This window comes from Phoxinus phoxinus (assembly GCF_949152265.1).
Source record: "Phoxinus phoxinus genome assembly, chromosome: 17".
Lineage (NCBI taxonomy): Eukaryota > Metazoa > Chordata > Actinopteri > Cypriniformes > Leuciscidae > Phoxinus > Phoxinus phoxinus.
The window spans coordinates 6,177,239-6,191,867 of NC_136892.1; the positions used below are offsets into that span (position 1 = coordinate 6,177,239).

The window sequence follows — 14,629 nt, forward strand, 5'->3', positions numbered from 1 at the left end:
GAGGAGCATTTTGCTAAATATATGCATCATATTGCATATTCATTGTATTTTTACTTAACCTGTTCTTCAGTATTTAATGTGTTTGAATAAATCCTTCATGTTTTTATGGCAGCCACCATTTAAATGTTTATATTTAAAAAAAGTATATGATTAGAAACATAATAATGTCAATAAAAATGTATTATTAAAACATTGTTACAAATAACTTCCTTATGTGTAAATCAATTAATTTTAACCTTAAATAATATAGTGATGTACCTTGTATAGTTTACATAATTTTTCTTTGAAGAAATTTTAAATCGAATCATGAAATTTGTGTCAATGTCTTGCCATATTAAACATTCAGATGAAATCGTTTGTTAGATCAATGTCTTCATTGATTCATTAAGATTCACATTTTTCTCTTTTATTTCAGCTCGAAAAAACAAGAAACTGATGCGGTTGCGGGGACATTCGTCCTCAAGTGAGCAGGCGCCCACTCTGCCCGATGAGCACATGTGCTCGCTGGTGCCCAAGGCCATGCCCCAGCTGGTGCCCACCATGCTGTCCCTGCTCAAAGCCATCGAGCCGGAGATCATTTACTCGGGGTACGACAGCACCATCCCGGACACCTCCACCCGCCTCATGACGACACTTAACCGATTGGGCGGCCGCCAAGTCGTCTCTGCAGTCAAGTGGGCCAAAGCCCTTCCTGGTGAGTCCTCAGAATGATCCATACCTTATATCATGCCAGAACTAGTGCTGTCAACTCGATTAATCGCAATTAATCGCATAGTGTTTATATATATATAAATAAGTGTTTATATAATACGTATATGTGTGTATATATATTATTATGTTTATGTCACACATATATTATACAAACTAGTATGTTCGATGCGATTAATCGATTTCTCAGCACTATTTTACTTTGCTTTATTTTAAAATTAATGGGCTAGTAGAAACTCATCACCGACCAAAGACGTGAGAAGAGAAGCACATGATATTCTGCTCTGGCAGTGTGTGATGGGCTTACTGGGCAAAAATGCTTGTGGAAGAGGATTACAAAAGAACCACATGGTTGAGCAAACTCATTTCGAGCTGTACATCCCCTTTAAAGAGACATGTACAGTAGATGGAAAAAATATACTATAGCCATTTTAGCATTCTGACAACACAAGTCATTATTTTTTAAGTGACATGACGTGGAGGTCAAGTATGGTAACCCATACTCCGAATTTGTCCTCTGCATTTAACCCATCCAAGTTAGTACACACACACACACACATACACACACTGCAAACCGTGAACACACACACCCATAGCAGTGGGCAGCCATTCACTGCGGCGTCCGGGGAGCGATTGCGTGTTTGATGCCTTGCTCATCATTTCCTGCCAGTATCGAGAATCAAACCCGCAACCTCCGGGTTACCAGTCTCTTTCCATCAGGCCACCTCTTGAAAACATGACACACAAGTGGAAGTTCAAAGATGAAGATTTCCCTCTGTTTCCTAATGTGATGTGTATATCTGGCCCTAATGATTTTTTTTTTATTCAATTGAATCTGACATTTTATGTAAGAATGGTTTCATGAACAATTTACACAAATTTGTTCTGCTCCAGTTTCATGAATAAAGCCCAGTGTCTTAGGAAGGTTTTGATGTCAGGAAAGAATATTTGGTTTTGATTTTAGTGACATCAAAATCATGTCAAAATCAGAACAGAGAGATGTCATTATGAAGTTGCGTTAGAGAGATCTGAAGCAAGAGCAATCGTGTAATATGGTACAGGCTCAATCTCAAAAACAAAGTGTAATTCAAACCATTTTACATTTTGAAATGAGGCCCGGTTAGATGATTCATTGCAGCTCTTTGGTTCAGCAGAGAACGTTCTTTATGTCATGAACTGTTTTGCTTGTGTTGGCTATGGTGTTTTTAAGATGTATACTTCCTATAGAGTTAACGTCCCTGTCATATCCAGGCTTCAGAAACCTGCACTTGGACGACCAGATGACGCTGTTGCAGTGCTCCTGGCTCTTCCTCATGTCCTTCGGCTTGGGCTGGAGATCCTACCAGCAGTGTGACGGAGGCATGCTGTGTTTCGCTCCAGACCTCGTCATCAATGAGTGAGCCCACCTTTACTACACACTATTGAAATGTTTTGGCTTTAAATGACAGGGCATGTGGTTTTCAACTTCCAGACTTACACTGGCACCATAAGTCAATTATCTTCCTCTATTGGTTATCAGACTTTTCTTTTTTTGTCTTGAAATGACTTTTGTCTAATGATGAAAAACCCTAGAGCTGTCTTGTAAGTGTGATATGTGCTCTATTTCAATGTAAGTGTTTCCTTTGGGTTATTCTTAATGAAAGTCTAGGTCTTTTGATATCTGAATAATGAGCAAAGCAGGGATGTGCGCTGACTTTTGAGATGTTAGCTCTGGTCCTAGAGGGACGAAAATGTCAATTTAATAGGACATGGAACATGGTGTGTTAAGATTCAATCCACTGAACTTCGCAAAAGTTAGCAAGTCATCAACTACTTCTTTCTCAGACATGCGTATTGTAGCAACCTAGGAGCTTTATTGCATATATATTATATATATACAGTCATGGCCAAAATTGTTGGCACCCCTGGTAAATATGATCAAAACTGGCTGTAAAAAATAAATCTGCATTGTTTATCCTTTTGATCTTTCATTCAAAAAATTGCCAAAATTCTAACCTTTCATTGAAGCAAGAGAATTGAAAGTGGGGCTAAATCACATTATGAACATCTTAAGTGTTTGCTGCCAAAAAAGCTATTTTTTTGTTTCATCTGACAATAGAACCCGTCCCGTTTGAAGTGCCAGTAGTGTCAGGTACTTTTCAAACGTTCTATGGACAGAGGAACCAAAAAAATAGCTTTTTTGGCAGCAAACACTTAAGATGGGTTTGGTGCACACAGGGATAAAAAAGTACCCCATGTGTAAAATGAAATACTCTGCTGTATCTTTACTGCTGTGGGCCTAATTTTCTGCCTGAGGTCCTGGACATCTTGTTCAGATACATGGCATCATGGATTGGATCAAATACCAACAGATAAAAAATCGAAACCTAACAGCCGGGGCTAGAAATCTTATAACGGGCCATGTTTGGATCTTCCAACAGGACAGTGATCCAAAAACAAATATCAAAATCAAAACAAAAATGGGTCACTGAGCACAAAACCAAGATCTGCAATGGCCATCCCAGTCCCTGGCCTGAACCCTATAGAAAATGAGTGGGCTGAACTGAAGAGAAGAAGCGCCAACATGGATCTGGGAATCTGCAGGATCTGGAGAGATTCTGTATGGAGGAATGGTCTCTGATCTCTTGTCAGATGTTCTCCAAACTCATCAGGCATTATAGGAGAAGACTCAGAGCTGTTATCTTGGCAAAAGGAGGTTGCAAAAAGTATTTAATAAAAGGGTGCCAATAATTGTGGCCAACGTGTTATGGAGAAAAACATTTATTTCATAATGTGATTTAGCCCCACTTTCAATTCTCTTGCTTCAATGAAAGGTTAGAATTTTGGCAATTTTTTGAATGAAAGATCAAAAGGATAAACAATGCAGATTTATTTTTTACAGCCAGTTTTGATCATATTTACCAGGGGTGCCAACAATTTTGGCCAAGACTGTATATATATATATATATATATATATGGCAGCCAGCAGCCATATCACCCTGTAGCCCAAGACTGGTTGCCCACTGAAGCTAAGCTGGGCTGAGTCTGGTTAGTACCTGGATGGGAGACTCCTGGGAAATCCAGGTTGCTGCTGGTAGAGGTGTTAGTGAGGCCAGCAGGAGGCGCTCACCCTGTGGTCTGTGTGGGTCCTAACGCCCCAGTATAGTGATGGGGACACTATACTGTCAAAGAGAGCCATCCTTCGGATGAGATGTTAAACCGAGGTCCTGACTCTCTGTGGACATTAAAAATCCCAGGATGTCCTTCGAAAAAGAGTAGGGGTGTAACCCCGGCATCCTGGCCAAAATATGCCCAGTGGCCTCTGTCCATCATGGCCTCCTAATCATCCCCATATACTGATTGGCTTCATCACTGTCTCCTCTCCACCAGTAAGCTGGTGTGTGGTGGGCGTTCTGGCGCAATATGGCTGTCGTCGCATCATCCAGGTGGATGCTGCACATTTGTGGTGGTTGAGGAGATTCCCCTCTTCTATGTAAAGCGCTTTGAGGTCTCAGAAAAAGCGCTATATTAATGTAACAAATGAATTGATTATTATTATTATAATACAATTTGCATTACTAAAATAACATAGACAAAAACTTCTAAATGTGAATAATATTTTAAAAATAACTGTATAATGTAAAAAAAAATAATAATTGTATATTCCAAATGTATTGCTTTCGTAAATGTCTTAAGAATACAAAACAAAGGAAAGAATGCATTTCATGAATTAAACGAGATGTTTTATTTATATTAGTCTGCATGGAATGCTATGTGAGAAATGAAAGCTTCTGGGTATTGAAACATTTGATGTTTCAATACCCAGAACAACGAAATGCAAATCGTACATGTTGAATTTGTCAGTTTGGGAATTGCACATTATATAGCATATTCTTTTCTGTAATCCCATCGTCAATAAATCCAATTAAACCTGTATAATTTCACAGGCATGCTGCTTTATGTCCATGTCAAAGATAACATTATCGGATGTAAGAATAAATATCTAGTTCATAAAACTCTAGATGGCGCAGGCTGTTTGTCCTTTACATGAAATCTGCAAGCAATCGCATCATTACCACATGTCTCAGCTGATCCCGCAGCCAATGAGATTGCTTGCTCAACATTTAAATAGTCTGGTTCAGTGTTGTGTGTTGGGTAAAACCCTTCACCTTCCCCAGCTCCACCTGCCTACGGGATTTATTTGGACATCTATTTGCAGCAGCAGCGTATCTTACATGTTCACTGTGAGCAGTGTGCAAGTTCATACGTAGAAGATCTAGTCAGTCGAGACCAAATACATTAACTTTGCCATATTCGTTATCATGATTGAACCGTTTCTTTTGTCTGCCATGATTTTTGGCCTTCTCTCTCTCTCTCTCTCTCTCTCTCTCTCTCTCTCTCTCTCTCTCTCTCTCTCGCTTGGTGCTGTGAAATGCTTGTAGAATATAAATATGTGTGTGTGTGTTAAAGGGAGAGGATGAAACTGCCCTACATGGGTGACCAGTGTAACCAGATGCTGAAGATTGCCAGTGAGCTGGTCCGGCTGCAGGTGTCCTACGACGAGTATCTCTGCATGAAAGTGCTTCTCCTCCTCAGCACAGGTACTGCACCAGCACTCATCCGAATACACAAGTATATCGCACTTATAGCCACCTCAAAAAAGTATTTTGACACCTAAGTCATACTGAAAAATGCACGGATGTCAAGTGTTTATTTTAAAGAAAGCACATATTTCACAATTTTGTGGTTTCAAATTATAAAAGAATGTATAATTTATGTATTCGGACACTTTATCAGACAACAGTGGAACATGTTCATAATTAATGTGATGAAATACACCTGTGGATACTTTCCTAGGATGCCTGTGTGAGGTGAATTAATGCATTCATGTGACTTCAGTGTCCAAATAGATTCTGAGGCCACTGTGTTACTGTCCTATGCAGATTTTCTATAGTATATTGGTTATATGGTGACACTATTTTACAGTGTCTTTGTTACACATCTTACATGTACAGTACATACTATAGTAATAACAGTAAATTATGCATAATAGCAAACAACTAACCAAAACCCTAACCTTACATCTAATTATAACAAACTTATTTGTAAAATTACACTGTAACAACGTCAACGTCACCAACCAGTATAATATTTATTTTATGCATATGCTTGTTAATGTACTACCTTGTAAATAAACTCTAGTAATTGAGTTTCAACAGGTTGTCTATAAAAATAACTTTTTATAAAATATTTCAAAAAATCTATATATATATTTTTTTATTTTTCTTATAATCCCGGAATGTTAGAAAAAGCAAACATCAGGATGCACTTCTATTGCCTCTTAATGAAATTGCTTTTATTCATGAAGTAATTTCTCTGGTTTTATTTAACCATTTACTACCTTAGCTTTGTTTCCATCCAAAGTTGTAAATTTAACTTGTGCGCAGAATCAGAATTTCGCATCAAACATTTGCGAATAATGCACCGTTTCCATCCAGTGAGCCGAAGAGAACAAAATCGTCACTTCCTGATAAACTGGCACTAAATATTACTAAGAAAATGGAAGTTGCTGCAGTTGGAGAAGCTTCTGTATGTCATATTTTTGTGTATAATAAATGACTTGCGCCTCAGAGCGCGCAGACAAAGCGCAATAAAGTTATTTAGCTTTCCGAGGTAGAAGCCTGGTGTTTGGGAACGCAGTCTTGTAAGACAGTTCAGGGAGGTAATTATACCGAACTAGTGACCAAAACATAATTTCAGATGCTGTCCAATGAGATCGGTCCGCTGGTTGGTCCAGTTATGCGTCCTATCGCAATGTCACATGTCTTTTTTGATGTGCATCAAGGAATTTATTCGGTAAATGTGTTTCCGTCGTAGTTCATCGGATATTTTATTATCGGGTAAAAGGTTTATGCGACTCAATTTTGCGCATACGTTTTTTTATGCACATTTGTAGAATTTATGCACATTTTGATGTTTCCATCCAGTTTTTTTTTTTTTTATGCGATATTCCAAAATGCGCATAAAAATTGGCGGATGGAGCTAGTGTCAATGAAAATGATATGTATCGTATCATATCATGTATCTGAATGGCCTGTACCACAGAGACATATTTCATGCAGCAGAGTTGGACATCTCCTTCCCAGTGCAGTGTTCAGTGTCTTACTGCATGGAATACTGTGTCCCACAATGCAATGCTCTCGAGTTTCCTTTTTTATTTATGTGACAAATGACCCGATCTCCTCCATTGAAATCAGGTCTCTATCAACTATCAGTTAATGGTTAAACCACACCGATGATATTAATTTAAAATATGTATATAATTGCTTTCTATATTATAGTGCATAACACAAATTGGATATAATGTCATTTCTTTGACTTAATAAACTGTTACTTAATAATAATAATAATAATAAACAAATAATGGATCATCATTACATTGTTCTTTTTATAACTAAAATAAATGGACATAACACTTAATTTAACACTTAATTACATTAAAGATGGTTGTGAATGAATTGAGGTTAAGTGCACTTTAACAGCCTTTGTTGACTTATTATTTTATTGCACAGCCAAATGTCGAAAGATTTTCTATACAAAATTATTTGAATGAATATTCCGAGTTCAAGACGAGCTTAAGTAACAGCATTTGTGACATAATGTTGATTACAAGAATACATTTGTAATTTAGACTGGTTCCTCATTTTCATCTGTCGTGGCTTGAGAAATCAAAATTTCTCATTTAAGAAGTCATTGTACTATAAAAGTTAAAACTTCCTTGTTAGTCCAAAAACAGCTTTTATTGAAACCAAGCTTCCACAATGACTCGTTCTCTACTTTTTTATTATGTAATAGAATATGCTTACACCAGGGCTTGGGAACCTTTTTTGATCAAAGAGACATTTTTATTTTATTTTTGGTTTATGCATTTTTCCAAAAGAGCCACAGTAATAATATATAATATGAAATATAACGTTTCAATAACATTTCAAAAATAATAACTTTATTAGGTCTGTTGACAACTAAAAACAAACAAATATGCAACAAACAATAATAACGAGTTGCAATATGGATTTAATTGTGCAGGGCTTTCACCGTGAGTTTGAGTTACTCCCTTTATCCTTTCCAAAACTCACTCGCCAAAACTCAATGTATAAAACTTATAATCAATGACACTGTCTACACTGATCAATGAATAGCGTATATTTACATTGTTAGTTTTATGATTAAAGTATTTGTGAAAGTAAAGTAGTGTATAGTAAGTAGTAAGATAAGTACAAGTAGTACTAGTGAGCTCATTTGTGTGTTTAACAGACTTGACTGATTGGCTAAAATGCTTCGTGTTGCAAGCTTTTATTTAGAGTATATTTATTTAAATATAATGCTGTAACCAAGACTTTCCATGATTAGTTCATCTCGGCAGCTGTAATAGTAAAAACTAGTCAAGTTTTCAAAAGAGCTCCACATGTAATACTTATTTCATATGCACCAATGTTACCCAATCACAGCAGTTTACATCGAAGAGAAGCCCATTTAAACAGAGTGCTCGAATCAAAGGGCTAAAAGCAGGGTAGAACATTTTATTTCTGTTTCTAAATTGACCGTTTTTGATGTAAAAATCCTAACAACGTGTCCTCAGGAAACAAAATAAAAAATACACTACATGACCCCCTTAAACCATCGTATTTACAGTGGTTGTAGGGTTTTTTGGCAGTTCATTCTACAAACAAAGTTGTAAAAATTGTATATAACTTTACACAGGAGAGGTTTGTATGTTTTTTTTTTTTTTTTACATATTGTGTATGTCTTGTGAAAATCAAGTGTTTAATGTTGTTTATATGTCTATGTGGTGTTTTTAATATGCTTTAAGACAAACCATGTGCAAATTCATAAGTCAACACCATTGCTGAGTATTTTCTCTTTAAAACTGCAGAGAACTAAAAACAGTCTCAAAAACAAGGTTTGAAATCGCTGGTGTTTCTTACGTCACAAACCACCTTGTAACCAATCACGTCAATGTGCCGGCGGGCTTTAGCATATCATTACCGGTGAACTAGCAGGGGAGTCTCGAGAGTCTCGAGAGCCAGGTTATCCCGGGATATTTTTCTGTTATAAAAAATCGTGCAAAATAACCCAGATGATAACTGGACACCAGTGCTGAATTGAACATGCACATAGTAAGGTTATATGAGAACAATTTAGAAGGAACACTTTGCATGCTTGCAGTCTGTTTTACTTTCAGTACCGTTTTAAACATAGTTGGCAATAGTTTCTACTGCACAAAATTCAGTAAACATCCTGACAAACAGCCGTACGTTCCGATGAGCCTCAGATCTCTCTATGTTGAAGTCCTGCTGTCTTGTCTGATTAGAGGTCAGGATATAACTCCACCAAGACTCTCAACGTCTTCTGCGTTTTGCATAGGTTCGTTTGTGTTTGCCTGGGCTGGAGTCCAGCATCCTGGCCTATACGCCATTGATCTGAACCCCTCAGGGACTCAGCTTTGCATACTTTCCTTTGAGTTGAACGTGAACCGGTAGCACCGTTGCAAGAGGAACCCTCACATATGGTGTAGTCTCTTTTAATAAGCTTTGTGGTGTGTCTCAGCTCAAAGGTGTATATATACATATAACATGAAGATTGATGTGCAGATTTTAAGTCAGAAGGGCAATTCTGACATAGTAAATATGTTCTTATGCTCTGTCAGAGCTTTCCTGAATGTGAACGCACTCTTAGTATTGGCATTTGTTTAAATCTGATTCTTTAATGACATAATGACTCGCAGACTTTGCTACTCCTTGGAATATTTTTCTGATTAAAAGGCAATAATGTAATGTTAACGTCTAATCCTGACCCCATCTGTTTTCACAGTACCAAAGGATGGCCTTAAAAGCCAAGCTGTGTTTGATGAAATCCGCATGTCGTACATCAAGGAGCTGGGAAAAGCCATTGTTAAACGAGAGGAGAACTCCAGCCAGAACTGGCAGAGGTTCTACCAGCTCACTAAGCTTTTGGACACCATGCAGGAGGTAAGCGGGCTTCTCTTACAATCAGCAAACACAAACAAGAGACGTTATTGGCACTGACGGCATTATTGCGCATACAAGAGAGGAAAACATGCTTGACTAGAAACGTTTATGCAAGTATGGAACCGTGTGGTCAGCACATTGCAAATGTTTGGCCTACATACTTATTGCTAGAGGTGGCGGAGCCGAGTCACGTGACTTGATACGAGTCGCAAATTTAAGGACTACTTATAATAAATTATTATTAATATTAGGTTTCAAATGTAAAATTAAAGGGGTGGTAAAATGCCATTTTCACAAGATGTAAAATAAATCTCTGATGTCCCCAGAGTGTGTGTGTGAAGTTTTAGCACAAAATACCCCACAGATATTTTTATAAAGCATGTTAAAGTTGTCACTTTTTGAGGGTTTGCAAAAACGCACAGTTTTGTGCCTGTCCCTTTAAATGCAAATGAGCTGCTGCAGAGGGCGGGGTTTCAAGAGCTCATGTGTGTGTTAGCAGCTGCGATTACCTCACGCAGACACACTAACATGACAGAAACGGTTCTGCCTTTATTGATGTTAAAACGGAGTCAGACAAAGATGGAGAGACTCAAGAAGAAGTGACAACATGTAGAATGCAACAGGACGTCTCTGAATGGTTAGTTGATGAATTTATGTTGCTGATGTGGAGTTAACTATCTTCACTTAGCATATTCTGTCATGGTAATCTATAAATCGCTATAGGAACTGTTGTGAGATGCACACAGAGTGACTTTCTATTGCATGTGAAAAGATGGATGCTAAAGTTTGAGCTGACTCACAAATGTGCTCGACTACAACAACTCTTCCTCTTCTCAACATGGACTGCGTTCCCGGGGGCGGGGTTTATGTAAATTTTAGGGTTGCTGATGTCACTAACCCGGGAGGAATGCTGTGTAGTCCCTACCAGCCGTTTGTTGTAGTCCTTTTCTTTAAATTACAAATATCTTCCTTTGCTTTGAACTTTGAGCGTTGTAACTTTGCAGATGTTGTTTATGCTCAAACAGCAACATTACACACTAACTAAAGTTAAAAAAGTGAAATCATACTTTACCACCCCTTTAAGGAAGTTAAGCAGGTCGTGGCCAATATAAACTCTAGGCTACTTGTTTCTTGTTACTGTGACTTGAGAATTACTTGTGACTTGAACACGTGAGACTTGCTCCCACCTCTGCTTATTGCACATACTGCATTAAAGGATTAGTTCACTTCAGAATAAAAATGTCCTGATAATTTGGTGATTAAATTTCCCACGTCATCCAAGATGTTCATGTCTTTCTTTCTTCATTCGAAAAGAAATTAAGGTTTTCGAGGAAAACATTCCAGGATTTTTCTCCATATAGTGACTTCAACGGTTTGAAGGTCCAAATTGCAGTTTCAATGCAGCATCAAAGAGCTCTACACGACCCCAGCTGAGGAATAAGGGTCTTGTCTAGCCAAACGATCGGCCATTTTCTAAAAAAAAATAAACATTTATATACTTTTGAACCACAAATGCTCGTCTTGCACTAGCTGTGATGCGGCACACATTACGTAATCACATTGAAAGGTCACGCGTGACGTAGACGGAAGTACCGACCTAGTGTTTACAAAGCGAACGTGCAAAAAGGCTAAATCAAACGCCCTTTACAAAAAAAATAAAAGGTAAAACAACGTCGGACGATTTTCATAGTTTTTCGCCATAGCTTACCTTTTTGAACCAGAACACACGTGACCTTTAAACGTGATTACGTAATGCGTGGCGCATCACAGCTAGTGCAAGACGAGCATTTGTGGATAAAAAGTATATAAATGTTAATTTTTTTTAGAAAATGACCGATGGTTTGGCTAGATAAGACCCTTATTCCTCGGCTGGGGTCGTGTAGAGCTCTTTGAAGCTGCAATTTGGACCTTCAAACCGTTGGTTCCCATTGTCCCATAGTCCACTATAGAGAAAAGTCCTGGAATGTTAATTTCTTTTCGACTGAAGAAACAAAGGCATGAACATATTGGATGACGTGGCGGTGAGTAAATTATTAGGAAATTTTCCTTCTGAAGTGAATAATCCTTCAAAGCCCAACCCTGTCCCTAGAGAGCTTCCTTTACAGAGTTTAGTTCTGGCTCTGCTCAAACACACCTGTCTGCAACTTTCAGATGTTCCCTAATCAGCTGGTTCGGTTTGATTAGGGTTGGAGCTGAATTTTGCTGGAAGATACTAGTGCAGGGTGGTACGACCACAAACCTGTATCACGGTATTGTTTAAGATTCTGATGTTTTTTATGAGCAAGTCACTCAACCAACACATTCAAAAACCCTGATTCATTCAGGAACAAAACAACAGTCCTGTGATTATCTGAAATTTGAACACCACCTTACATGACTCAACCGACAAGCAATGCGCCTCCGGGGGAAACTGAATGCCGAGAATACTTTAAAAAGTATTATAGTGTTTGCCTTTTTTATTATTAGACAGAACTGTTCAACAAAGACAGTAAACTACAGAAGACGGTTCTCGGCGCTATCAAAATAAAAGTCAGCGGGACTTTTACGACACGTATATCATTCCACCACTACTTGTGAATGTAAACACTTTAGTCATTATTGTGATTTTTATTTTATACAGATATCATTAATTATATTAACTTGGAGGTTGTACCACGTGACATTTTACTACCTGAACAAACCAAAACATTAATAAAAATCCCATATAAAATGTACTTAAAATTATCGGAAAGACTTGTTAAGACTTGTCAGACAGTCATGAGAGTCTGCAGTTGTCCTCCCTATGATACTATTTAATGTTTAATGTTATGTCGGTTGCACCACATGACTTGATTTGGTGCAAATATTAAAAGAAGCAATAATAAAACATGCAAAACTAGCCCCTCCCTCCTGCCTTTTCTTCGGCTCTTTTCTTCGGCTCTTTTCTTCATGATGATATTGGGACGGTTGTACCACTGACATTTCTGAGGACACATGCTGTCCTGCGGTTGCATTGTTAGTGCCATGTATGTAAAAGCTCTTTTGAAATGCTGCTTCTGTCCACAGATGGTGGAGGGGCTCCTCGACTTCTGTTTCTACACGTTTGTGAATAAATCTCTGAGCGTGGAGTTTCCTGAGATGTTGGCAGAGATCATCAGCCATCAGCTACCAAAATTTAAAGACGGGAGTGTCAAGCCTCTTCTGTTCCATCAGAAATGACTGCCTTAGATCATAACAATGCCTTAACGCCACCCTTCCCTTACCAGCGCCAGTCCAACCTGCCCGCTTGCCCCCGAACATCCTGAAGGGATTGAGCGATTCCTGCTTGATTCTCAGAGGAGAGAGGTGAAGTTCGCTCTTCACGAGTGTTTGTGGAGCAGGACAAAGGACAAAGCAGAGTCATGTACTCGGAGCAGACGGAATATGACTTTCAGAAAGACATATTTTAGTGATATTTTCTCTTTTTTTGCATGTACACTGCTGAAATGTTTACAAAGGTATATCAAAAAAAGGGAAATGTGCCTTTTTTGCGCTTTGCGAATCAATTTCAGACATTTCTCAGGCTAACGCAATGACTTGGCATACACACTTCATGTCGACGACTCCCATTCGTCACGTCTGTTTTCTTGTCCAAGCCTGCCTCGACGCTTCTCTGTTGGGTGGCAGCTTAACGGTCCTCTGAGGCGCTCAACAGTTTGAAGCAGCCCATGAAACATGAGACCCTTTCTTTTGTTTTTCAATCTCATCCAAGTTCCAAAACAAGCATGTATGCAGCACCGGGGAAATGCCATATGATAATTCAACTCAATTCAAGACCTGTTCCATGACTGGCAGAACATACTAAGTTGTTTTTTAAAATAGTTCACCCAAAAATGAAAACTCGTCCATCGTTTACTCGCCCTCGTGTTGTTCCAAACCTGCATGCCTTTCTTTACTCCGTGGAACACAAATTCTAAATAATTGCCTGGTCGCAGTTTTCAGTTCAGCTGCAATGAACGGTGGCTGGAGCTTTCAAGCTTCAGAAAATACACACAAGCGCCATGAATGTATTGTTAAAGTGGCTCGTATACCACTCATGTTGTGTGTTTCAGGTTTGCTGAATTAGTGAGATAGCATGGTGGGATGAGCAAACCTAGATTTAAGACTTCATTCACTGAAAATGAACCAGATCAGTCCGATTCATAAACGAATCATTCATTCGAATCGTGAATTTGAATCATTCGCTCATGAATCGGTCCTCACTCTCTTCCATTATTTTGATTTTTTTTTAATAATAAATCTGTGTTCCACGGAAATAAGCAATTCATACGGGAATAACATAATATTATTATTATTATTATTATTATTATAACATGAGGGTGAGACTTTTTTTTTTAAATAAATATTAAAAACTAACTTATTTTACTACAATTAACATGAAAATGGAAATACATAATAGTATCTCAATTATACTAAAATAACACTGACAAAAAAAAGCGATTTTCTTTGTCTTTGGGTGAACTTTTTATTTAACTGAAATTTAAACACATTATATTGACAGTTAATTATTAAATTAATTGAGTTTTTATGTTAATTATTAGCTCAGGTTCACGTCAGATAAATGACCATCAGCACTTGGTAAGTCCAGGAGTCAGTGGATAATTCAGGGTTATTTAGTCAAACTCCTGTCCATTCTGGCCATGTTCAGATTAGCATATCCCAGCATCCCCCTCTCCACTTTGGTCTGTTCATGTCTGTCTGTCTGATTTTTTTTTTTTTTTTTTTTTAAGTGTGTCTCGGATTATTTGTTCATGCATTTAATTTCCTGTCATCCTTGGAAACCATTTAAATTGAAATGTCTGTGGAATATTCTCTGCATATTCTAAATCTGGTAACCCACACGAGGCCCACACGGTTTGACCCACTTTTGTTTTTGGCAACATCAGAACAAAAGG

At 38.0% G+C, this 14,629-nt stretch overlaps 1 protein-coding gene across 2 annotated transcripts in view; it reads left to right on the forward strand.

The window, feature by feature from the left end:
- Positions 1-13,563, forward strand: part of LOC306984308 (glucocorticoid receptor-like) — a 76,108-nt gene extending 62,545 nt beyond the window's left edge. For both annotated transcript variants that reach the window (XM_079585536.1, XM_079585537.1), the window contains 5 exons: positions 416-694; positions 1,960-2,104; positions 5,158-5,288; positions 9,559-9,716; positions 12,762-13,563. In XM_079585536.1, the coding sequence (XP_079441662.1) occupies positions 416-694; positions 1,960-2,104; positions 5,158-5,288; positions 9,559-9,716; positions 12,762-12,914 (866 nt within the window). In that variant the 3' untranslated portion in view covers positions 12,915-13,563. The remainder of the gene's footprint in view (positions 1-415; positions 695-1,959; positions 2,105-5,157; positions 5,289-9,558; positions 9,717-12,761) is intronic.
- The last annotated feature ends 1,066 nt before the right edge of the window (positions 13,564-14,629 follow it).